The sequence below is a fragment of the Canis lupus genome, chromosome 33 (assembly GCF_003254725.2).
Source record: "Canis lupus dingo isolate Sandy chromosome 33, ASM325472v2, whole genome shotgun sequence".
Taxonomy (NCBI): Eukaryota; Metazoa; Chordata; class Mammalia; order Carnivora; family Canidae; genus Canis; species Canis lupus.
In genome coordinates this window covers 18599901-18626013 of record NC_064275.1, presented here as the reverse complement: position 1 = coordinate 18626013, position 26113 = coordinate 18599901, and the positions used below count along the sequence as shown (strand labels likewise).

Below are 26113 nucleotides of genomic sequence, written 5' to 3'. Positions count from 1 at the left end.
CTGATGTGGGAGTTGATCCAGGGACTCTGGGATCACACCCTGAGCCTAAGATGCTAACCACTGAGTTACACAGGTGTCCCTTAAACTGCATTCTTGATGCAGAAAGTTAAGTACAGGCATGCAAAGGGAAAAGTCTGCATTTCTAGATGAAAACTATGATTTGGGATATGAAAAATGTATTGAATGGGATTAATGGCAGGTTAGACATCACAGAAAAAGATTAGTAAATTTGACATTAAAAACAGAAACTATAGGGAAGCCTGGGTGGCTCAGTGGTTGGGTGTCTGCCTTTGGTTTGGGGTGTGATCCTGGGGTTCCGGGATCCGGTCCTGCATCGGGCTCCTGCGGGGAGTCTGCTTCTCCGTCTGCCTGTGTCTCTGCCTTCTCTCTGTGTCTCTCTTCTAAAAATATTTTTAATATTTTTTAAAAAATAAATAAAATCTTCTAAAAATATTTTTAAAAACAACCAGAAACTATCAAAAACAAAACACAGTGTGAATTTTTAAATATTTATTTAGGAAGAGAGAGAAATAAAAGTCAGCCAGATTGGAAAAAAATAAAACTCATTATTTTCAAATGACACAATCATCTCTCTATAAAATCCAAACACATCTACATTTAAAAAGTACTAGAACTAGTAAGTTCAAAGTTGCAAGATATGAGATCAGTATATAAAAAGCAATTATATTTCTATATACTATCAACAAGCAACTAGAAATTGGAATTATAAAATATCATTGCCAATAGCATTGAGAATATAAAATACTTGGGCAGCCTGGGTGGCTCACCGGTTTAGTGCAGCCTTCAGCCCAGGGCATGAGCCTAGAGACCAGGGATCGAGTCCCACAAGCCTGGAACCAGGGATCGAGTCCCATGTCTGTCTCTCTGCATGGAGCCTGCTTCTCAGTCTGCCTGTGTCTCCGCCTCTCTCTCTCTGTAGGTCTCTAATGAATAAATAAAATTAAAAATCTTTTTTAAAAAAAGAATATAAAATACTTAAAGATATAGCTGACAAAAATGAAACATCTATACACTAAAAAGTACAAAATATTGCTGTGAAAAACTAAGACCTAAAAAGTGAAGAGCTATATCTTTATTCATGTGTTGAAATTTTCAATATTGATTTATAAGGAAAACCCCAAATTGATCTATGGAGTACATGTAATTCCAATCAAAATCCCTGCAGACCTTTTTGGTAAAAAGTAAAAACTAATTCTGAACTTTGTATGGAAATGCAAATACAAAGTACCTAGAATAGGCAAACAACTTTGAAAAATAAGAGAAGTCTGACACTACCTGAGCTCAAGCCTTATACACCCAGAGTAATCAAGACACCGTGGTCCTGGTGTCAAGATAAACAGAGTAATAGAATTAAAGAGAGTCCAGAAACACAGCTATACATATAAGGACACTTATTTTGGACAAAGGGGCAAAACCAATTCAGTGAAGAAAAAAAATAGCTTTTACAACATATAGTAGTACAAAAAAATATGAACTCCAATCTAGGTCTTGTACCATAAACATAAATTACCTCAAAATGTATCATAGACCTAACTATACAACCTAATATTATGAAACTTCTAGAAAAGAAGAGGAAGAAGAGAAGAAGAAGAAGAAGAAGAAGAAGAAGAAGAAGAAGAAGAAGAAGAAGAAAGAGAAGAAGAAGAAGAAAGAGAAGAAGAAGAAGAAGAAGAAGAAGAAGAAGAAGAAGAAGAAGAAGAAAGAGAAGAAGAAGAAGAAGAAGAAGAAGAAGAAGAAGAAGAAGAAGAAGAAGAAGAAAGAAAGAGAAAAGAAGAAGAAGAAGAAAAAGAAGAAAGAAGAAAGAGAAAAGAAGAAGAAGGAAAGAAGAAGAAGAAGAAAGAAGAAGAAGAAGAAGAAAAGAAGAAGAAGAAGAGAAGAAGAAAAAGAAGAAGAAGAAGAAAGAAGAAGAAGAAAAGAAGAAGAAGAAAAAGAAGAAAGAAGAAGAAGAAGAAGAAGAAGAAGAAGAGAGAAGAAGAAGAAGAAGAAGAAAAGAAGGAAGAGAAGAAGAAGAAGAAGAAGGAGGAGGAGGAGGAGGAGGAGGAGGAGAAGATGATCTTGTGCCCTGGGTTAAGCAAAATTTCTTATAAGTCACCAAATTACAATCCACTGAAAAGAAAATGTTGATAAATTGGACTTCACCAAAGTGTTCAACTTTTGCTCTTCAAAAGACACTATTTAAAAAATGAAAGACAGACACAGACTGGAAAAATATATTAGCAAAGCAAGTACCAGGTAAAATATTTGTATCCAGAATGTATCGTGAACTTTCAAAACTCAATAATCAGAAAATAAATGCTCAATATAAAATGAAAAAAAGATTTGAATGGACACTTCACCTACATGAAGATATACGGATGGTAAATAAGACATGAAAATATGCTCAATATCATTATTCATTAGGAAAACACAAGTTAAAACCACAATGAGTGGGACACCTGGGTGGCTCAGGGGTTGAGCATCTGCCTTTGGCTCAGGTTATGATTCCAGGATCCTGGGATCAAGTCCTATATCAGGCTCCCCTCAGAGAGCCTGTTTTTCCCTCTTCCTGTGTCTCTCCTCATGTCGCTCATGACGGCTCACGAATAAATAAGTTTATTTATTTATTCCCATGAATAAATAAATAAAATATTTAAACACACACACACAATAAGCTATCACCTCACATCTACTGAGACAACAAAACTAAAAAGATTGGCCATACAAGGATCAGTAAGGTTGTGGCAGAGCTAGAACTTTCATACACTGTAGTGGGAATGTAAAATAGTATCACCTCTTTAAAAATAATTTTATTATAAGACTTTTATAGTATAAATAGAATTTTTTTCTATTTAACTCTTTGGGCAACTAAGATATTTTATTGTGAAACATCATCTTATTATAAAATTATTATAAAATAATTTTATTATAAAATTGTTTTATAGTATAAATAGAAATGTTTTCAATTTATCTCTTTGAATCCTAATTGCAATGACCAACACTACAATACACTAGCTACCCCTGCCCCACTTTGAATTAACTTTAGACTGGAAAGCAAAACTATCTCGATTTTTCAATCAGAAGGCCACTAACTTTTAAAAGTACTTTATGTCTTATCGTCTCTCTTTGTCAGTTTCTGTTACCATATGAGCAAAAAAGACTGCTATGGAACTTAGTTACTTTGTTTAGTCAACTTGTGAAAAATTGAAGTCTTTCCATAATGTTGTACATTTTATTGACTATGTGATTACAGACATTTAACTCTGCCTCATTTTGACGTTCATGCTTTTACTAGGGTGCATCATCATCTTTGGACATATCAGCTTAGCATCCCTTAACTAAACTAGGGTTGTATATACTTGGTCTCTATTTTAAAGAGACTTCTGAAAGTATCTCCCAGTTGTTGAAAATAAGACAAAAATAAAACATAAGTTTTATTACATGAAATAACATTCTCCTTCTTAGACTTCAGGAGGTCTTCCACAGAAAGGGCTTTACTGGTATTTAGTAGCAGATTCATAACCCCGTGCATTGCCACCCCCTTCCTTACCCACCTTTTTTCCCTTCTTCCATGCTCCCCAAAAGGCCTGAAGCACTTGACAAGCCTCTGGCTCAGCCTCAAGTGGTTCTTTTAGAAGAAAAATCACTAATGAGTAGATTAGAGCTGATTGGAGATACCTGCCTGGGGTAATTTCCTAAGAATTGAGAGCAGACAGGCTTCCCCAAGTCTTAGGAGCTGTTCCTCTTTCAAGAAGCAGATTTTGCTCTGAACATTAGTGGCAAATGACTTGAAAGCAAGAAGAGACTTTGTTTTCCTTGAATGATTTCAAAAGAAAAAAAGCAGGAGTTGGGAGAGGGGTGCCTAGGTGGCTCAGTCAATCAAGCATCTGACTCTCGATCTTATTCAGATCTTTGTCTCAGGGTCACGAGTTCAAGTCCCACATTGGGCTCCATGCCCAGTCAAAAGAAACACACGCACACTCAAAAGACAAAATAATAATAGACTTTGCAATATGTTCCAAGACCACATTAGTCTTTCCTGTGGAAGGATGCAAGGTAAGAAGTGACTTTTGTGAAACAAGACAACATGCCTTCCTTCAAAGGAATGGAGAAAAGCAGGTAGTCGATCACTGCAAGGTCATCCCATGGAAAGCTGATGACAGAATGTACTATGAACTTGTGAGATCAGAAATGCTGACATTCCTGACATGTCTTCAGAGGTGTAGAGGACAGAAAGCACAATGGATTCAGGATCCAGGGGAACCTGTCAGGTTTTGAAACACAACTCGACAAAAAAACCACCAGTTGGATAGAAATATAAGGAGTAAACTGATTCTAAAACATTGACTTAGAGAAGGACAAAAGTCACACTGTCATTTTGGGATATCCTTTAGGACATCCTACCTCAGTCACTGAGGTGACCAGGGATGGAAGCTGATTGACACCTTAACCATAGTCTACAAATCAAAAATGAGAATACATGATTGGACAGATATGAATTTACTTATAGGATAGAATATTTTAAATTAGAACTGACTGAGGGAACCCAGAATCTGTAATGGAAGAGGAATAGGGCAACAAGACAATCTAAGTTGTATCTATTTAGTGAACGCAACAAAAAAAGCTAACATTCAAACTATGCATGTGCATTCATTTATCCACAGAAAAACTGAATAAACGAAACTTAGGATGCTTATTTTAAGATTTTTTTTCTAGACTTTGATGTTGTATGCCACTATGTCTTTAAAATATAAAGGACTCCAAGGCTTAGATACACACGAACCCCAAGAACAAGAGGTGCAAGTGTTTGAGAAAGACTTCAGTTAGGATACCAGGGTATTCATCTTCTTCCTGCCTTCCCACCCCACTTCAGCCTGCCAAGCCAGAAGAGGCTCTCAGACACACTAGGGATGCTCTGCGGTGGTCAAACTTGAGAAACAGAAGTCCAGTGTAGGTTCGGTTGACTCAGGAACCCTTCTGAGAGGTAGGAAGAGGGAGCCTTCCAAGCTGGAGAAGTAGCCTTTCCTCAGTCAACTCAGCCACTGTCTCCAACCCTACATGGAAGCATCAACTGTTTGTTATCCTCTTTCATTCCTCTTCTCATTTTAATTAGTTTAATATCAGCCTCTCAACTTCCCTAATGATTTTCCCCACTTCCAACTTAGAACCAAACACAGAAAGCCAAGTATGCACCCCTAACCAATCACACAGGACACCCCACTCTGGCCTAGGTGGAGCTTCCCCATGCCAACAGCCTCCTATCAGGGCACACCTAAAGCTTTCCCCCATTTCACTATAAAGCTGCCTGTCTTTGAGTCTCTGCCACAACTAGTGACAGTGGCTGACGCCCTTTCTCTTAGAGAGCTTTTAATAAATAACCCTTGGTTTGCCCATTTGGTTGGTCTTTCTTTCCACAATACGCTTACTTTTGTTTGGAGAGCTCAATGTTGTGGTAGAGCTTCCATAAGCAATTCAGAGAAACCAGCACATTCTTGATAAGTGAGCCCAGTTCTGTCACTGTCCTGGAAACTCTGTTTCCCTCATGGCCACATACAATCTAATGTTAAGTCGTGTCAACTCTATATCCAAAAAAGTGACCCACAGGTAATCACTTCTCCCCCATCTCCAGTACCACCACTGGACTCCAAGGAACTCCAGTGTGCTCCTGGATTGCCACACTGGCCCCTTCACAGGCCATGATTCCTCTCTTCCTCCTCTTGTGACCCATTCTTGTATACAGCAGCCAGAGGGATCTGCGTCTTAAATATATCATTTCTCTGTTTAAGCCTTCAAACGTCTTCCATCCCACTTAGAATAAAATCCAAACTCCTATACCATCTGGCATATTCCCCCTCCAGTCCCACCTTGTCCCACCCCTCCTGTCATCCACTACACTCCAGTGACACTGGCCTCCTCAAATGTGCCAAACATGTTCCCATCTCAGGGCCTCTGCACCAGCTGTTCCCTCTGCCAGGAACGCTCTTCCCCCTGACCTTTGCACGGCTGGCTGCTTTCTGTCGTTCAGATGGTCGCTTAGCCATCATCTCTTCAGAGAAGCAAAGAAAGCACCTACTCTGTTGTAGTCACCCAATCACTGTCACATCCCCCAGTCCTACCTCTCTCTGCCTAATGCTAATCACTACCTGAAACTTTCCTTTGTTCGCTGGTTTTATTCTCTGTCTCCCTTATCAGAGCAGGGATTTGTCTGTCATGATCAACCGCTGTATCCCCCAGCCTAAAACAGGCCTGGCATTGAACTGGTGCTCAATAAGTATGTTGGACAAATGAATGAATGCACGCACGCATGACTAAGTGAATAACTGAATTGCCTGAGACTTTGGACTCTAGGATGTGAAATTCTCCCTTACTGCATGCATAGCTCAAACCCTTCTCCCTTACTGCACACATAGCACTGACGCAAATCAATTCCCAGCTTGTCTGGGGAGTTTTATTCCACTCAGAAGATGTGCCTTTCCCCCCTCACGCACAGCGCTGTCTGTAGAGTTCCTTTGGATTTAATCACATCCTACCTGGACGCCTGTCCCTTGTAGCCTGCTGCCCCGTCCTGTTCAATTTGTCCCCTGCTTCTTAGTTCAGCACATGCGCAGATTCGGCCCATCCAAACACATTTCTTTGTACCTTTTATAAAACAGTGCCATAAACATAGTGGAGACTCAACTAGCTTGTTGAATACACTTTTTAATGCATATCAAGTAAAGTTAGGATAATATAATGCTAAGTCGTGCAAGACCAAGCCAACAAGAAATGAAGCTAAAGAGGCGACCCCCAGAGCACGTCCTTGGGTCCACATGGATTCCCTGTTGGTGTAAATAGCCCACGTTTCCCATTGCCCATTCACTGGTTTGCTTTGTACAAAATCAATTTTATCTCTCTTTTTTATTTCTCTCTCTCTAAGTTGCCTTCTGTGCTCCACAGGCAGTGCTATGGATGGCCTGGGATAACACTCACTGAGGATACGTTTATATGCCCTGTGGGCAGCCAGCCAGGAATTGCAGTTTGAATGACATTTTTTTTGCTTGGCAAAAAAAGAGTTGCCTCACCACCTCAGAGCTCAAACACCAGTTCACCTGGTTGTTGAAGGCTCCTTGCTATTTTATTGAAATTATACTCCTGAAAACTCATAGAGTAGGCACTCCCCTAGAGCCTGGTTTGTGATACTGGCTCTTTCTAAAGTATGTAAAAGAAGTAAAATAATGTTCTTAGGAGTGAATTTTCAAAAAGGATCAGCAATTCCACAGGTTACTCCGGCTTTTTTCCCCATCTGCTGTGACAGCAGGTGTGATTTCACAAGCCCACTCCCATCAATCATCCTCTCCAACCTGTCTCTGGTGCCTGACAAGGTGTTTATGTGCGTAACATGGAAACCATCACTGGATCTTGCGAGCAAATAAAGCTGCCTTTCAACAATACTCCAAAGGAAAAGTTCCATGGAAACTAGGTGCTGAGTGCAGGTAGGTGATTCATTTAATCACCAGTCTCACCTTCTTCCAGGGGTTGCAAACTCAAAGCCCTTCAGGGGCAAAACAAGTACTATGAGACTATGAAGCATCCTTATGTAAAACAACAGTGAGAGGGATGCCTGAGTGGCTCAGTGGTTGAGCATCTGCCTTTGGCTCAGGGCGTGATCTCAGAGTCCTGGGATCAAGTCCCACATCGGGCTCCCTGCAGGGAGCCCACTTCTCCCTCTCCCTATGTCTCTGCTTCTCTCTGTGTGTCTCTCATGAATAAATAAATAAAATCTTTAAAAAATAAAAAATAAATAAAACAACAGTGAGAACACTGTGATCTAAATGGATAGTGCATGCTCTATAGAAAAAGTACTTGCATTCACTTTACATGAAAATGAGCTGACTAAACCCAAGTTTTCCGCAGGCATAATGTGGCCACCAGTGTTCCGTCTTGATGCCTCTACTAAGTCAGTATTCTAGCCTGAGGCCCAAGCACTCATGCTTTTCAGAGGATTTTAGCACTCAAAATTATAGACAATGGGAGCTAGAAATGATCTTAGATGTTGTTTATTCCAAATTCATTTTTTCCAAGAAAGGACACTGAGGCCCAAAAGATTAATAAGCCAGTCAAAAGGAACACAGCAAACATAGCAGGATTAAGACAAGACTTTCATCTCAGACTCCAAGTCAGCTATTTGCTCTTGCTCTTCCTAACATGCTAATAACAACTTCATGCTTCAGGTTTGTTTAATGTAAATATCCCCTTTAAAGTTTTCTGGAAGTTGTGTTAATGACAGTAAAAGTTCGAATGATAGAAGCTAGATTAAAATAAACTCAATAAAAGAGAATTTAGTCATCAAAGGTGGTAACAATAATGTGAAATGTGTACAAATATTATTCATGATGATTTGCATGGTAAACAGACTATAAAATGAAGATTTCAACTATGTAAACGTACACAACATGTGGACAAAGACTAGGATGAAATTTGCATAATGAAATTAATTAGAGTGGCATGGCATGATTGTTGTCCTTTTAAAAATCATTTTAATGCTACTATAATATTCTTCATACCGTTTTAGGTGATTTTCTTTAACAACATTGCTGGTCCATTTTAATTTCAAGGGTAGCTATTCACCACTTCCTACCCTCTTCTCCCTAGCAAAACTTCATTTTTTGTTCAGGTATCCAGTCTTTTCCCCTGTGACTCAGGATTGTCCTGATAAATCTATCAATAGCAGTGTTCTCATCTCTTTGCCAGTAATTGTTTCAAGCATGGGCATGTGATGTAAATCTGGCAAATGAAACATAAAGGGAATCTGCTGAGGGACTTCTGGGACAGGGCTTATTCAATCTTTTTTTTATTATTTATTTTATTTACTAATTGAGAGATTTGAGAGAGAATGTGAGTGCAGTGGGGGTAGGGGAAGATGGAGAAGAAGAGAGAGAATCTTAAGCAGGCTCCATGCCCAGCATAGAGCCAGACATGGGCTTGATTTCACAACCCTGAGAGCATGACTTGAGCCAAAATCAAGAGTCAGACGCTTAACTGACTGAGCCACCCAGGTGACCTAAGGCTTCTTCAATCTTACAAGCAGATCTCTTTCTCCACCTCTGGATGTTGTGTGAGAATATAAAGACCTAGGTCTGATTCAGCCATCTTGTGATCATGCAGCAAGCATAAATATATGCTAAGATTGGCAGAAAAGAAGGAAAGAAATTATTTCTGATGAATTAGTATGAAGTCATCTACCTCTGAATTTCTTCTATGAGATAATCAACTTCTTATCGTTTAGTCCAGTTTTAAGAAGTGGGGTTTTCTGTTGTTTGCCAAAGCCCCAGCCAAAATAATAAACTTGATTCTGCTCTTTGTATATTGGAAAGCACACTTGGATGCCTTTATGGAAGGAGAATATACTCACATATTTTCCTCTCTTTTTCTAATCCTAAGGCATAGGCAGCATGACTACATTGAAATTGTCTAGTGCCTCATTTCTGAGGTGTGGTCAGGACGGATATAACCACAATCTGCTTCATTAAGCTACCAGTTATGGTTCTACTAAGTGCCCTAATATAATCAGAACTTTATGAGCATCAACACTTTTATATGGCATATTTAAGAAATAAAGAGTTGAAACCAGTTTGAGAGAGATCCTCTCTTAAGAGAAAATAAGGTAGGAAAGAGGAGGAAATAACCATTTCCAGGAATAAGGATACCATCCCAATAAATTTGAGCTTTTAACTCTCCCAAGAGCTCTAATGACACCAAATACCCCTGTTTTGATGGTTGCATTTGTCCTTTTTCAAACCAGCCAATTTTTAATTATCTGTTATTTTTCTCTAGAAGTGACCGTATTTCAATCATAGCAGTGTAGTATCTGAACATCAATGGCAAGGTTGCTAAGGGGTGTGGAAGGAACAAAAGCTACCGCTGAATGCAAAATTATTGTCATTAACATACAAAGTTCTACAAGTTCTGTCTGCTGGTGAGAACTAAATTTTTGAGGATTAGAAAATGTAACCTGTAGAGATGGGCTATAGATATACTTTATACACGCTGAGTATCTTGAAAAATCAGATATGAAGATAAACGGGCTCCTTTGTACTCTAGGGCAGGGTTCAAACCATTATAAAGTCACTTACCCAAGAGAGGCATATTGTGTGAACACTCAAACCTCAACTTATAGCAAAAATAATAATAGTCTATTTCCAATCTCCGAGAACATTTCCTCCTGGGAATTCCTAAAGGGCTTTAAAACTATTTTTACAAAATAAACATATATATTATCTTCAAGAAAAGTACAGTCTATTCTATAATAGAATGTTGTCAATTATGAAAAAAGTAAAGTACCTTTACTATCTCTCCATCTTATTCCCTGTAATGTCCCAAATCCCCACGAGTAAAACAATTGAAACATGCCTAACACAGTCAGGAGTCTCAAGGCCACTGTTGGGACCCAGGTCTGCACTTTCCGAGCCATTTCTGTTTCTGTTGCAACACTTGTCCTCCATCTCCTTCATCCCTCACCTCCCACACATAAAGCCTCCTGACTTCTAGGGTGGCAATAAAAGCAAATGGAAAACAGCAGATTGTCTAGTGTCTATACCTGCATCTGCTTTACAAGCTTGTTCTTCAAACCAATGCTTCTCTCAAACTTCAGTGAGTATCCTGGACATCTTGTTAAGATGCAGATTCTGGATTCAGTAAGTCTGGTATGGGGCCCAAGATTCTCTATTTCTAGCAGCTTCCAAAGTGAAGCTGATGCTGCTGGTCCTGGCCCATGGTCCATACTTTGAGTGACAAGGTTTTATAAAATTTCTCAGAGAAATAGCATCTGAGATTCAAGCAAAACACACTAAATAACAAAATGGTAATTGTTTCAAAATGTGTTAGGATGTAATAGAATTTGAGATGTGCTTTTCTGAACACTAAATACAAGTTCTAGAAAGATTGAGCCTCAGTATATCTATTATCTATTGCTATACCAATAAAATTATTAACTTAAAACAGTATCAAACATTTCTTTTGGGCCACCTGGGTGGCTCAGTGGTTTAGTGCCAGCCTTCGGCTCATGGCGTGATCCTGGAGTCCTGGGATCAAGTCCCACATCGGGCTCCCTCCATGGTAGCCTGCTTCTCCTTCTGCCTATGTCTCTGCCTCTCTCTCTCTATGTCTCTTGTGAGTAAATAAAATCTTAAAATAAAAAAATAATTTAAAAAACATTTATTTTGCTCATGAATCTGAAATTTGGGCAGAGCTTTGCCATGACAGTTTGTCTCTGTTCTACATGCCCTCAACTGGGATAGTTCAGTTGGAGATTGGAGGAGGCACTTTCAAAATGACTCACTCTTATGGGTGGTAGGTTAGTTCTGGCTTTCAGTTGGAAGCTCAGCCAGGTCTGTGGGACAATTATCCTGATTCCTCTCAATGTAGGCTCCTCCTTGGGCTTTCTCATAGCATGATGACTGAGTTCCAAAAGCAAATGTCTCACAAAAACAATGGAAGTATGGGGTATTTTCATAGCCTGGCCTCGGAAATAATTTAGTGTCCTTTTTGCCATACTTTATTAGTTAAGGCAGTTACGAAGGCCTGCCAGGTTCAAGAAAAAAGACAAATTAAGACCAACAAGACTCTACTTCTTGATGGCAAAATAACAAAATTCCAGAATAGCATGAAGGATGGAAGATAAAATTGTGGTCATCTTTGAGAAATATAATCTGCCACATTCATCAACCCAAAATTCTTTTTTAACAAGTGATGTTAATCATGATAGAAATTTTCTAATTCTACCCCAACCCCATTCGCATTTATATGAATTTTGGGGAAGAAGAAAAGAAATATAGAATACACTGGAAGAAATTGAGGAAAAGGTAAAAGAATAAAAGATTATCTGATACAGGGTAGAAGAAAATAGTTGGAAAAGTGAAGAAGAAAGTAGGATCAAGTACATAGAACAGTAGATCTGAATATAAAGACAAATATCACTTTCTTCCCTACCCTCAGTCTGGTACCTGTAAAAAAAAGCAGAGCATATACCAATCTGACTGGTTGTGAAGCCTAATATGCTATTTACTGTCATTCTTTGGTAGAAGGGAATCAAGATTGAAGCTTTGTATTGGCCAATAATTAATGAATTGAGCTATTTTTTTCTTTCAAAAAAAAATTCATGATAGCAGCAGAGTGAATTCAAATATAAGACCTAAGTCTTTCTCAGACAGTTCTCATCTATGGCAAGACCACAGTGTCATTGGAGAGGAATAGGGGCTGGGGTCAAGAAGAAGCAACCATACTGTCAGGACCGTTTACCAGATTTGCCAACTTGCACTCTACAACATGAGGTCTGATTCCAGTGAAAAGCACACCAAGGGGCTAGATAGGTACTCATGCAATTTAAGATCCTCATAATTGAATCTTCCAGTTCTAGGGAGAAATATTACTTATGGTGAGACATGGAAACAAAATGTCCCTCTGTTCATACAAGGCCCTCTAAATTGGCTCCCCACACCTCCATATTTGGTTTTCGCACTGTCTTGCTGGTGAGCTCTGTGCAAATTTAAAGTGGTGCAAAAAGGCATGTTGCACTCGACCTTTGGTGCTGAAAGCAAGATTTCAGTGATGAAACCAAACAATTACTACCCTGGAACAGTAATCACAAAAATGATAAAGATTATTTCTATCATAAAATTCACACCAATTCCCTTTGAAACAAAACCATTGAGCATGCCTATGTATTAGAAACCCATCGCCTCTTAACTCTTGCTCTAAAACTCCCATTGCAGGTTCAAAAGATAAAGACTTCCTTCATGAAGCACTGTTGGCTGGTACATGAGAATGTTCCAGTCATGCTATTGAGATGGGTTCCTGGAAGGAAGATGAGGAAAATGATCTGCATTTTTCTTGATTTTTGCCCAAGCATGTCTGTTTTGTAGGCGTCCTGGAGTTCTTCCCAGAAGGCAGATCTCAAAATCTTCAATGCCAATCATGAATAAGAGTTCCATTTACTTAAAATAATTAAACTTGTTCAATGTTGTATGAATGAAAAGTGCCAGATTAAAAGGAGCAATTGCTGATCTTCACCTACACTGATGTCCTAAGAGAAAGGACCACCTCATTCACCACCACCCCCTTTCATTTCCTACACCAATTCCCTTCTATCCACCAAAGCAGTCAGAGAGTCTACCAGAGAGACACCTGATCCAGCCTGAGGTGACTGCCTAGATCTGTGACTTTGGGCATGGTGGTTAACTCCTCGATCCATTGCTCCTGCTTAGAATTAGAATGTTTGTCCCTGGTTACCTTCCTTTGAACTTTGCCCAAAAAAGGCATTACAAATATGCTGAGGGAAATTTTGCCAGCAACACTTACAGCTGCCCTGTGGGATACACTAAGGGATCCCAACACAGAAAGTTCAGAAATGTGGCCTTCCTTGCTACATTCATGCATTATCAGAGCACCATTATCATTAGACACAATATCTTCAAGTGTTAAAGAAGATAAACATAGAGTCCTCAAAGGTGGCACTATGGTACTCAAAATAAGCAGTTATGACCGTGAACTTTTTTAAATTTTTTTTTTAAATTTTTTTTTTTTTTTTTTTATTTAGACCGTGAACTTTTTTAAAAAAAAGATTGCCTTTTAAAAAGGTTTTTAAAAGATTTTATTTGACACAGAGACAGAGAGAGCATGAACAGGCTTAGGGCCAGAGGGAAAGAGAGAGAAGGAGAAGCAGACTCCCCATTGAGTATGGAGCCTGATGCGGGACTCAGTCCCAGGACCTTGAAATCATGACTTGAGCAGAAGTCAGATGCCAAACTAACTGAACCACTCAGGCACCCAAGACCTTGTACTTTGAGTACAACTCTACTTCAATCTACTCACACACTGTTTCTAATTTGGTATATCAGACATGCCAGCCCTGGACAGTACATATTCTCTTGATCCCCTAACCAAAAGAAGAGACTAAGGGTTCACATTCAAGTTAGGAGTTCTGGTTTTAGGGCATGTTCCGGACCATTATGCCACATAATATATGTATGCACTGTAAATCATTAGCAACCTTTGATATGGGGTCTAATCTCTGTAAGTCTCTGTATTAGTTTCCTAGAGATGACATAACAATATACCACAGATTGGGTAGTGTAAACAACATAAATTAATTTTTTCACAGTTCTGAAGGCCAGAAGTCCAAGTTCAACATGTCAGTAGGTTTGGTTTCTCCCGGGGCCTCTTTCATTGGCTTACAGATGGCTGCCTTCTTGCTGTGTCCTCACACAGCCTTTTCAATGTGTCTCCCTGGTATCTCTTTGACTTCTTATAAAAACAACAATCAGATTGGATTAAGGACACCATTTTAACTTAGTCAACTCTTCAAAAATTTTATCTCTAAGTATAGTCATATTCTGAGTCTAAGGATTTTAATATATGAATTTGGGGTGAGAGTGGGGGGGGGGTGGAGGGATGCAGTTCAATCCATAACAGCCTATGTAAAAAGGGCATCATAAGGATTTATGTAAGATGCAGACAAGAATATGAATTAGAAAATGCTTTATAAAAAAAAGAAAATGCTTTATAAATTCTAAGTCACCATACAAATATTGTATCAATGATATCATCATTTTTGTCATTATAATTATTATTCTCTATGACACATTGTCAGTCTCCTGGGAAATCTCAGTTTTTCACCTTTTGAAGAATTATATCACAGTGGTTAAGAGAACATGCTCCAGAATTAAGACGTCTGGATCCAAATCTGGGCTCCACTTTTAAAAATTATTTTAACCTCTCTAAGCCTCAGCTTTCCTATCTGTAAGTTAGGGATGTAAAAATAGTACCTACCTTTTAGGACTGTTGAAAAAATTAAACAAGACAGTGCATCAAAATGACCGATTAATAGTATATGCTCATTTAATGTGGTTGTTAGCAAGAGCCATGTTTAAACCTTGCTGCTGCTGCTTCTTTCTCAGCCAGTAGAGGTCTCCAACATAATCAACCTGGACTAGCTTCCCCATGACAGTGTGCACAGCAGCTGCCAAGCACATCCACTGCTGGCGGAGAAAGGAGTGAAAGAATTCCCACCCTGTCTGAAGGAAGAAGAACTCAAAAACAAGAGAACAGGGAATAGGTAGGGTTCCATGGTAAGATGTTATATGAACAGGTGACCATAGTAAGATTAAGTTCTAGGGCTGCTTCAGAAACTGACTTACTGACATTGCCCTTAATTGCCCCCCACTTCAGCCAGTTCTAAAGTTGAGTTAAGAAAACTTACTCACGTATACCCCAGAAGAGCAGTGAAAATGAATCGGTAAATGTTTTTGTAAAGTTCTTTGAATGCAAGGAGTGCTGTTAAACAAATATTTAACATTTCTCACAGTATTAAGCTTATCTCATCTTTATTACCAGTTATATTCCATGCCTCGGTTTTGCTTCCACTGTAATATATTTCCTTTAACCTTCTTTCCCAGACAGGCTTACACCTCCAAGTTCAATTATTCTGTCAATTGTATTTTAAATTATACGGATTTATATTAACCACTTGTGGTATCAATTTGTTGATCTGTTGCTTTTTCTGTACCAATCATCTTTACACCCACCAAAAGCTGCCCTGGCAATTAAGCTGAGGAAGGTTGGAGTTATTCAAGAGAAATTAAAGCACAGAAAGAAAGACAGTGGAATAAGTGGGATAAAAAGAGCACTGGGGGGAAAACACACATGTACTAAAAAAGCATAGCACGCAGCAGATAGAGGCTCAGAGGGAAAAGAGGAGAGCGATAGAAAACGGATCCTGCTTGTGCCTGCGGTACCTCGCTTTCAGCACCAAGGACAGTGCCTCTGAAGGGCTGACCCAAGCACCGACCAGTTTTAGGGTCCCTCCCAAATCCTCTAGAGAAAACGCATGAATTTGAAAGCAGCTATGAAGCATGCAGTAAGGTCTAATAGGAAAGCTGTAAGAGCAGCCCACAAGTGATTTCACCTTAGAGGCAAAAATGGGTGATTTTTTTTTCTGTTCATTTCCACAGTTTCTGTGTCCTTGGAAAGACAAAGTTTGCTTTGCTTGGGCATGTCTGCTGTCAGTAAGTGACTGCAGGAGCTGAGGTGCTAAACTCCACAGTCTCCAGAAATCAGAAGAAATTTTCAGGGTAAGTAATTTTGCTTTTTTGTTTCTAATTTAATACACAGCATTTTCCTGGAAGGTTATTTAACCAGCTTGGGGTTCTGTGGTTCTCTAAGAATATGCATTAAAACTCTGTACCCCCTCTTATTTAAAAACCTGAAACCCTGAGGAAACTGTTTTCATTTTTTCCTCATTTTTAACAATAGAAACCTGTTCTCTTTCTCTTTTTCTCCCAAAATTAGATCCTCATGGGCTCTAGAAGCTATATCAAGGCAGAATTAAAAGATGAAAAATAAAAAGCTGTTACTATCCCTGGGATTTGTATGGAAGTTGATTGTATTCCCCTTAAGGGTCTTACTTAATTGTAAGGGTCTGTTATTTTAAACTCCCCAATTTAGCATCCTGGTAATCCAGGGCTGAGGGTTTGGAGAGGCACTGTTTTCAATGGTCTATTTAAAGTCAGGCTGTTTCCAAGTCAGAATCCAATTATTCCCAACAGAGATATGCAGTACTTGAGATGATGATTGTGTATGTTTTCATTAATAATAGCATATGATTTTGAGGGTATTGTTGTTTTTTAATTGTTGGACTTTCATCACTTATTGTAGCTTATTGGGTCAATGGAAGTCGATGCAATTAGGCATTTGTTCCAGTTCATGCATTTAGTTTAATCGAACACTATCAAAATGCACGCACAAATAATAAAGCAGCAATAACAAAGTGGAACTTGGATTCTAAACTCAATCTGCATGCCTGTTTGCACTTTATAGGGGAAGCCCTTTGCTTACTGATACTAAAAGGTCAGTAAGATGTCTGTCCTTGGGTGAGTGAAGAATCACTGCTTGACACACCATTGGATCTCTTGTAGCCTAAGAGAAGCAAAAATGATATGAAAAAGATTTTTGCTCAGATTCTTGTTTATTTTTAGTTGAACACTTTCAAAGGGCTGCATGGTTAGTAGTGAGCAGGGGTGTCAAGCAAGGAAAATACTAATAGTATCCAAATGAATGCCTGATATTAAAGCATCTACAAAGAAGGCTGCTTATTATGGAATATGAATTAAAGCAAATACCAAATAGATCTTACTCATTATTAAATTCAATATCTAATGCACTGAAGTTTGCCATTGGTTAATATTTGCTTATTGATTGATCCATTGAGTTCCCATTTTATCTCTGATTAAAATAATAAAATTCTTGGTGATCAAAGTTGTTATGAAAAGTGGGAATTCTCTGCTTTATGGGGCAGGTTTAATTATAGAAGAAATGTATATAACCTTAGTTACTGGATCTCGTTGGCCAGCTATGGTTTTTCTTTGTAAATACGTTCAAATATATAAATTTGCTATGTATTTTAATGGATTTGTGAATCTTCATTAGGAAACTAAACTAAAAAAAAAAACTTAAAAAAAAAAGGGAACTACACAGCAATTTTCAAGAATAAAGTGCCATAGAAATGCTAAAGACTACCTCTAATAATAATGACAATGTAACTCCCACTGTTTCTATGTGCAGTGTGCACCTGCATTAACTTCACTGAGCTTGGTCAGGTGCTCTGAAAAAGCAAGGTTTAAAAATGAGTCTCCATTTCAGGTTTGTTCCTCACCCCAATAGTGGAGTAGTTAAGAACATAAGGTCTAGAAACAGATAGATCTTGGGTTGAATTAGCTCCATCATTTATTGTTGTATGACCCCAGTAAGATAATTAACCTCTCTATTACTTACTTTATTCATCTGCAAAATGGGAGTATTAATAACACCTATTTCCTTTATCAGGTTGTTGTGAGGTTTAAATATGATAATGATTATAAAATTTAGCTCTAATTATTAACTTTTTCAGACAATTTAGCAAGTCTGCATTGAAGCCCAGAACCAGAAAAGCTTTGCAGACTAGAGGTCAGTATGTAATTGGTGGCAAAAGACCGGGTTCTATGACACAAATGAAGATTTGGTCATAGAACCCTGCTATTAAGGTATTTTGTTTTGTTTTGTTTTGTTTTGTTTAAAAAAAAAAAAAGGTGTTTTGTTAGGAAAAATCATCTCTAATTGGAAACGACTCCATACATCAATGTCCACCCCCAACACAGACACATTGAATAAGCTTCAAGTTTGATATTTAAGGCGACCCAAGATCAAAGCTAGGCTCAATACAGCCCCCTACACATTTATAATCTTTTTTTTTTAAGATTGTATTTATTTATTCACAAGAGACACACAGAAAGAAGCAGAGACATAGGCAGAGGAGAAGCAGGATCCCTGCGGGGAGCCCAATGTGGGACTCAATCCCCGGACTCTGGGATCATGCCCTGAGCCAAAGGCAGACACTCAACCACTGAGCCACCCAGGTGTCCCTATACATTTATACTCTTGAGAAAGTTACTGAACCTCTTGTTGATTCAGTTTTTTAATCTATAAAAAAGGGATATCAAGGGCTGCTATAAATATTAAAATGAGATAATAATGTAAAGCACTAGTGCCTGGTACACAGTAGAAAACAGAAGAGATGGTGACTACTGTCTTCAGAAGGAGATTGAGAACTCAAGTGTCTTTGCTTTACAGTGTTTAGTTTTTTGCCTAATTCAATACTTAAGGAAGAGGAACAAATCATTAAAACCTGGTATACCTTAATGAGTATCTTCCTAACACGCCTGATATGGAACCAACTGCCGAGGAGGTGCCCTACAAATGTTCCAGGCAGAATGTCCCTCAGCACCAAGGGATTGAATATCAGTGAAGCAGGATGTATGTCACTGCAGATAGGGACCTGACCACTCTCTGTCCCTCTGCTTTTTAAAATAAATTATGCACTCACTTTCAGAGATGCTAGAATAAACTCTAAAGACCAAGATAAATCAATACTTTGTAAGAAGTTCAAAGGCTCATTAAAATTTGTAAGTAGTGTTATGTATCATAAATCTTAAAAGAATAAGACCAGCCATAATCTTCTAGTCCTTGCCTTCTCCACTTTCTCACCGTCCGCCCCCCCATCCATTCTTAACTACTAACACTCTTTGCTGAGGTCACAAGTAACCTCCTAATTTCCAAGTCCATTAGCCACTCTGCAACTGTAGCTTACTTGACCCCTTCACTTATTCCCACTTTCCCTTTAAAAATAAAAACAACAGTACTTCAAGTGTTTGTGCCAGACATTATGTTAGAGCCAGGATTCTCAATTGGAAGAACAATTTTGTCCCTCAAAGGACATTTGACAATATCTGGAGACATTTTTGGTTGTTACAACCTGGGTGAAGGTGAGTACTACATGTCCGGGATGCTGCTAAACATCCTATAATGCACAGGACAATGTCCCCTCGCCCCCCAAAAGAATTATCCAGCCCAAATTGTCAGTAGTGCCAAGACTTTACATATATAATATTATTTGATCTTCAGAATAACCCCATGGAGTCCACATGATATCCTCATTTTACTGATGAGGAGACCAGGTTATCTGTATGAATTACTTAAAGAGTAATTATTAAGTTAAAATTCTCCAGGCTTCCCACTTCTTCCTACCTGAAACAAGTTTGCTATCTGGTAATATAATTATTAGAGGGGGAAAGAGAGGAAAAAGCCCAACCCAGCTCTGTGTTACATAAGCAATGCTAGGAAAGGAAAGGAAAGGAAAGGAAAGGAAAGGAAAGGAAAGGAAAGGAAAGGAAAGGAAAGGAAAGGAAAGGAAAGGAAGGAAATAGGAAAGGGAAGGAAATGAAAGGAAAGGAAGAAGGAAAGGAAAGGAAGGAAAGGAAAGGAAAGAAAAGAAGAAGACAAGAAGAGAACGACAGAAGAAATCAAGCAGCCAGCAAGACCCAAAGAAAGAAATAAGAAGACAAGCAGACCAGAAACCGAATACCTCCCGAACCTAAGACAGAGACGCAAGCGTTCTACGAGGGAGACGTTAACCAATTAGCTGCGCGGCAGAGAGCAATCCAGCATCTCATTCACTTACTGCTTCCATCCCACACACAAACGCATCAGGAAAGTCTTGGACAACCAAGACTTACACCCACCCTCTACTCTAAAGAACCTAAGACCAGAGACGGTACAAAGCAAAAATAATATTAAGTCAGAAATCCATGCAATTATGATTCCAACAGCAGGCACACAACTGATTTTCAGGGTTGAGGGTTTTCTTTTGTTTAATTAGTCATTGACACAGACCTGTACTATTTTTAAGTAGCTGTCAAACCTCAACAGACTAAAAAGTCTAAGATGGTAACAAATATCCCAAGGTTTTCTGCTTCCATCATACCTGACAGGCAAGATGAGCCCAAGCCATCATTAGCCAACTACAGACTCCATGAAAGATTGATTTCCAGCCACTGTTTTCCTAACTGGTCCAGTTGCAGAAAGAAAGGTGTTCTGGGTCTGAGCTGGCCTCAAAGGTAGAAATATCCTTGAACAATCAGAACCATTGTATTTTTCAAAAAGCTCTTGGCAGCAGCATTGCTATCTCTGGGGTAGCAGCTGCCCTTTCCAAATAATGAGAAAATTATAATTATTATCAAAAACTATTATTATGTTTTAAAATATATTGAGTACAAACAGTGTGCCAAGATAAAGAACAATTTTCTTTAAAACAATTCTCTGAATTCATTCCAAGTCAGCCCCTTACAATCATTTGTTCATTTTAACACTTTCACATTCCAGGATGAAACTATTCAAAATGAGGCACAAAATGACATACATGATTAGGCCAATTCCCTCACCAAAGGAGAGCTTCAGATACCAGGATTGAGAATAAATCCTGGCTACCAAGCCAGCCTCTGCCTCTGCCAGGGCCTAGAGCAAGTGTTCCCATGGAGGCCCATATATTCCATGTCTAAGTATTTTAGTTATAGCCAACAAACCAGTGAATAAAATGTTTAATACTCCTGCCTTGAAAAATATACTTCTGTAACCATCCGGAAGGCCAGGTTTGAAATTATGATTCCTGGGTTTCTTAAGAGTTCAAAACAAAACGTGAGAGGGCAGGAGAAGCTACTTTCCACCCCAAATCCTGCCCCAGGGACTCCATCCTCTTCCCTTGCCATTCAGGGTGTGCCCAAGCTACTCATCTGAGCTCCCCCAAAGAGCTACCTCTTGAGCTCAGGGGCATCAAAGACAAATGACACAGTCTACCCTCAGGGTGACAGATCCAGATTAGGATCTGTGCCTTGGAAACAGACTCCATGCAGTTTGGGCAGAAAATTATGTGATCTTGGTGCCCAGAGTGTGGTTTAGAATGAGAGTATGGACTCTTGGTGGACCTGCTCCTTGGCACTGTGGGAGGGCATGACCTTATCCCATGGGGAGGATATAATAGAGGGGGTCCAGAGTGGGACCCTTTAAAGCACAGATGCCAGGACAGGAGCCCCTCTACCAGCACACAAGGCTTTAATGCACAGGCATTTCCATATTTTTCTACAGGACATGGTGATTTTTGTCACTTCCCTCCCCACCGCCACCCCTACCCCAGACACACACAGACCTGGTTGTAAGAGCCCAGAGTCCCTTCTTTAGTGCTGGCCCCAACAGGCTGGTGTCACAGAGGCAGCTGATGGGCTCTGATGCCTTTCCCATCCTAACTCCAAAGTCCTCACAGGTTGAGGATTAGTTCATCCTAGTGGGATAGTGACGTGACAGTTGTTATGGCTTTCAGATGCCAAAGGAGAGTTTTGGAAAAATCATGCTAGTTCTGCCCCTAATAAGTTTTGTGACTTAAGATGTGTTACTCATCTTTCTGGGTCTCAAATCCTCTATTTGAAAAGTGAGAGCTTTGAGCTACATCAGAGGTTTAAAATTTATGGTCATGGGCCGTTGGCCTATGGATGTGGGATTTGGGGGGTGGGGGGAGAAGAGACTTCATAGGGTTTAAACACTTCTTTAATTGGTACCAATCTTTTAAAATTAGGAGGTTTCAAATAAAATTCCACACATGGACTTTTCCCTAAATATAAAAACCACTGCCCTGCCTCTATATTCCATTACTCTTGAGTCTTTCTCAAGCCAGCATCCCACACCTACCATGCCCCACACAAGACACAACAGAAAGATAAGAAACTAAAGGAAGAGACAGAGGGAGGCATGGGAAAAGGCAAATGGGGGCAATAGAAGAGAGAAGAGAGGAAATAAGGCAAGAGGAATGGCAAGATAAGAGAAACAGACCAGTATAGAAAAAGAGATCACACTTAGCTTTCTAGGGATCATACCTTTCACTGTCTTACATATTTAATAGCTCACTTAATCCTCACAAAACCCCTGTGGGATGGATTCCATTATTTCTTCCACTTTACAGAGGAGGAGAATGAAGCTCAGAGAGGTGCGGTAACATGCTTAAGGCCCAACAGTGGCAAGTGGCAGAGCTGGGATCCTAACCCTGCAACAGCTCTCCGTCTCACTCAGAGCCCAAGCACAGCTCGTTCAATGGCCCTGCACAATCTCTCAGTCTTACACCCTTCCACTCTGTACCTGCCTCACTTGCCTCCAGCCGCTCTGGTCTCCATGCTGCCTTCCACACACCAGCCTGTCCTGCCTCTGTACCTGCTATCCCTTCTGCTTGGACAGACACCTGCATGGTTAACTTCCTCATGTCCTCCAGGTCTTGACTCAGTTGTCACCTTCTCTGCAAGGGCTACCTGAATACCCTGATTAAAAATTGCCCTCAGATATCCTACGCACACACACATAATCCTTCCCATCTCCTTACCTCCTTCTCTGGTTTATCGTTCTCTAAAATGCCTATTATTATCAAACATACTACATCCTCTGTTTATCTTATTTCTTACTGTACTCTCCTCCCCCAGTGGGCCCCAACATGACAGCAGGAATGTGTATCCCTTTTGTTCATTGCTGTATTTCCAGTGCTTAGAATAGTATGAAGTGCTTGATAAGTATTTGTTGAAGCAATACATAAAAATGTACCAAAGCAGCCAATCTCCCAAGAATCAAGTTTTACCGACATTGTTTTCTGTCTCTTCCCAGGAAATCCACCAGGGTCACTCTTCTCCCTCTGGGCCATGACGCCTCTGAGCCAGCTGAGTGGAAACATCAACTCCACCTGTGGGGCAGAGAACTCCACAGGTGCCAGCCGGGCCCGTCCACATGCCTACTATGCCCTCTCCTACTGCGCGCTCATCCTGGCCATCATCTTCGGCAATGGTCTGGTGTGTGTGGCCGTGCTGAAGGAACGGGCTTTGCAGACCACCACCAACTATCTGGTGGTGAGCCTGGCCGTGGCAGACCTGCTGGTGGCCACCTTGGTGATGCCCTGGGTGGTATACCTGGAGGTGAGTGGGCCCCAGCCGCCTGTGTGACCATACTTGTCTTTGTCTTCCCTGAGTTCTTGGCCTTCTGAGCTCAAAATGTTCCCTGCCATGATTCAAGGACTAAGAAGGAAAGAGAGTTCCTGTCATTCTCCCTTTCATGAGGGAACTGAAGGCCTGAGAGCAGCCATTATCCAACATCACTTGCCCACATTAGAACCAAGGATCCAGGAATGATTTTGTTCCTGGGTCTCCAGCATCCAGGTGACTGGACTAGAGCGGTGGGACTCATCCTAAAAATGCATCAGGGTTTTTTTTTTTTTAAGATTTTATTTATTTATTCATGAGACACACACATAGAGGCAGAGACACTGGCAGAGGGAGAAGCAGGCTCCCTTCAGGGAGCCTAATGTGTGATTCAATACAAGGACCCTGGGATCACGACCTGAGCCAAAGGCAGACGCTCAACCACTGAGCCACCCAGGTGCCCCTTGCGTCAGGTTCAATCTCTGTGCCAATCACATCTCAAAGATGTGGGGGCTTGGGGGAGGCAGTCAGTGGGCACCTTTATCAGTATTTCAATGTATATAGAGGGGTGGGGATGCACAGGAAGGATGTGGGACAACGGTGAGGGTGGAGGGGGATGCAGTAGGAATTATAGAAAAACCAAAAAAAATTTTTTTAATGAATAAGAGGAAAAGAAAGAAAAAAAACAGTCTGCAAATAGATCAGACTTCTTTTGATAGTGCAGTTACCCTCAGACTCAGCTCTTTCCTCCTGGGTACCAGCTCTCTACAGACTCTGCTACCAAACAGACCAAACCTTCACATTTATATTTTTGATCCCTCCATTAATAGCACAGAGCCCTCACCAGTCAGATAATGCAGCAGACCCTGGAGAATTCTTCTGGAGAGGAAACATTTCTTAAATGTGAAAGTATTTTCATTTGAAAGTGCAAAACAGAGTCAGGAGGTGATCAAGACAAAACATCCATTTGCTAACAAAGGAATCAGGGTGCCTACACCTGTTCAAGGAACAGATATTCTTACTGAGAAAACATTCAATTACTAAAGAGTTTTTTAAAAACACTTTAATGTACTATTAATATGTCTCTCGTGCACTGTGTACCATGCATCATTTTAAAGAGGTATCCAATGAAGGATCAAAATGATGCTATGATTAAGAGAAATTAAAATTCATCAAATTAATATCTCAGTTAATATTAATAGTGAAGGTGACAGTTAATTAAGTATGACATATCACAGGAGAGCAAAAACCTCAAACATAGGCTGCCTAGACTGGTATCCCTATTAAAGAATGATTGGGAACTAAAATTAGACTTATGATCTCAAAGGGGAAACATAAAGGAGAGAAATCAAGGAAATAGAAAAGGAAACGAAAAGCAGAAAAACATCTGGGCTGATTGGGATAGATGTAAAGGTTAAGGGAAGACCTGGAGGAGAACAAAAAGCATTAATTTTTCCCAGTTAGGATAATCCTGATTGTAAAAGATCTTGCAATTATCTTGACTTTTCTGTCAACCCAAACTGACTGAGACAACCTTGAAGTCAGAAGCTATGTCTTTGTTCTTTTTTTTCTGTAGTCCAAACACACTATCTGGCACATAATATATGCTAAATAAATATTTGATATATGAATGATTAAATGAATCTTTCTGTAATGTATGCATTAGATGGGCAATTCCTGCTTATACCATCTGTAGCCATATCTATTGTTTCATTGAGCTGTTTATCTTTTTTACATTCAATAATAATGAGACTGAAAAGGAGTTAGACACCTATGATATTTCTGTTCAAGAGTTAAGGCAGATCAAGTGCTACAAACTAGTATGGATTAGTTAGGGATTCCTAACACCATCATCCCACACCTCAAAGTGTTTCGGTCCACACCTATACATTACAAGGATTCTCACGTCTTTCAGAAGGCTGACTGTCAGAAAGAAATACAGGATGAGGAATTTCACTCTAATAAACATTTTAATTTAATTGCCTCTGAAATAAAACCAGTCATCTGGTATCTATAACAAAGCCACTCAACTGTCCCTTTGTGGTTGCTTCCAGGACTCTGGATAGACCACATTGGAAAATCTCTATAGATACTGGTGTAGGATATTGACCTGGGGATTTTTCCACAGTAGACACCCATGGCATCCCCTTCAAGCCACACCTGCCAAAATTGATGATGTCCCCCTTCTGATGAGCATAGAAAAGCAACTGAGCCCACATAGAGCCAGCATGAAATCTTGCCAAAGGCTTACTGAACTCTGCAGGTTGGATCTATGAGTTTTCCCCTATGAGATGAGCTCTGGTAGAGCTCTTGGTTCCCCCTCACAAAATTCAATGTGCATTCCGTCCAATAGGTTAGTTGGTGCAAGTGTTCAGTAATGAAGAGTATGGTCAAATAAGTCTACAAACATATAAAGCAGATTTGGGAGACGTCGCTCCATTGGGAAATGGGCTTTGGGACCTCTTTGGTCTTCCCTAGTTGCTTTAAAGCTCTAGTCAATGCAACTTAATATTTCTGTACCACTTTGCCAACAGTCCACTAAGGTGGACTCTCAATAAAAGATAGAACATGACTTAAAGCAGCCCTAATTAATAGACAACCAGTTAAGATATTAGAAGGTTCTAATCCAAAGGACAGGTCTCTCTAACCCACCACAGTATATATTTTTCTTTTCTTTTTTTAAAGATTTTATTTATTTATTTATTCATGAGAGACATACAGAGAGAGAGAGAGAGGCAGAGACACAGGAAGAGGGAGAAGCAGGCTCC

General features: G+C 39.7%; 2 protein-coding genes across 2 annotated transcripts in view; one reads left to right on the top strand and one right to left on the bottom strand.

Annotated features, from left to right (window-relative positions):
- The window catches only part of QTRT2 (queuine tRNA-ribosyltransferase accessory subunit 2), a 144406-nt gene that overhangs the window by 31473 nt on the left and 86820 nt on the right, over nt 1-26113 (bottom strand). The window lies entirely within an intron of this gene.
- The window catches only part of DRD3 (dopamine receptor D3), a 45222-nt gene continuing 34835 nt past the window's right edge, over nt 15727-26113 (top strand). The window contains exons 1-2 of the mRNA XM_025477142.3: nt 15727-16103; nt 23038-23342. Coding sequence (XP_025332927.1) covers nt 23073-23342 — 270 coding nt within the window. The 5' untranslated portion in view covers nt 15727-16103; nt 23038-23072. The remainder of the gene's footprint in view (nt 16104-23037; nt 23343-26113) is intronic.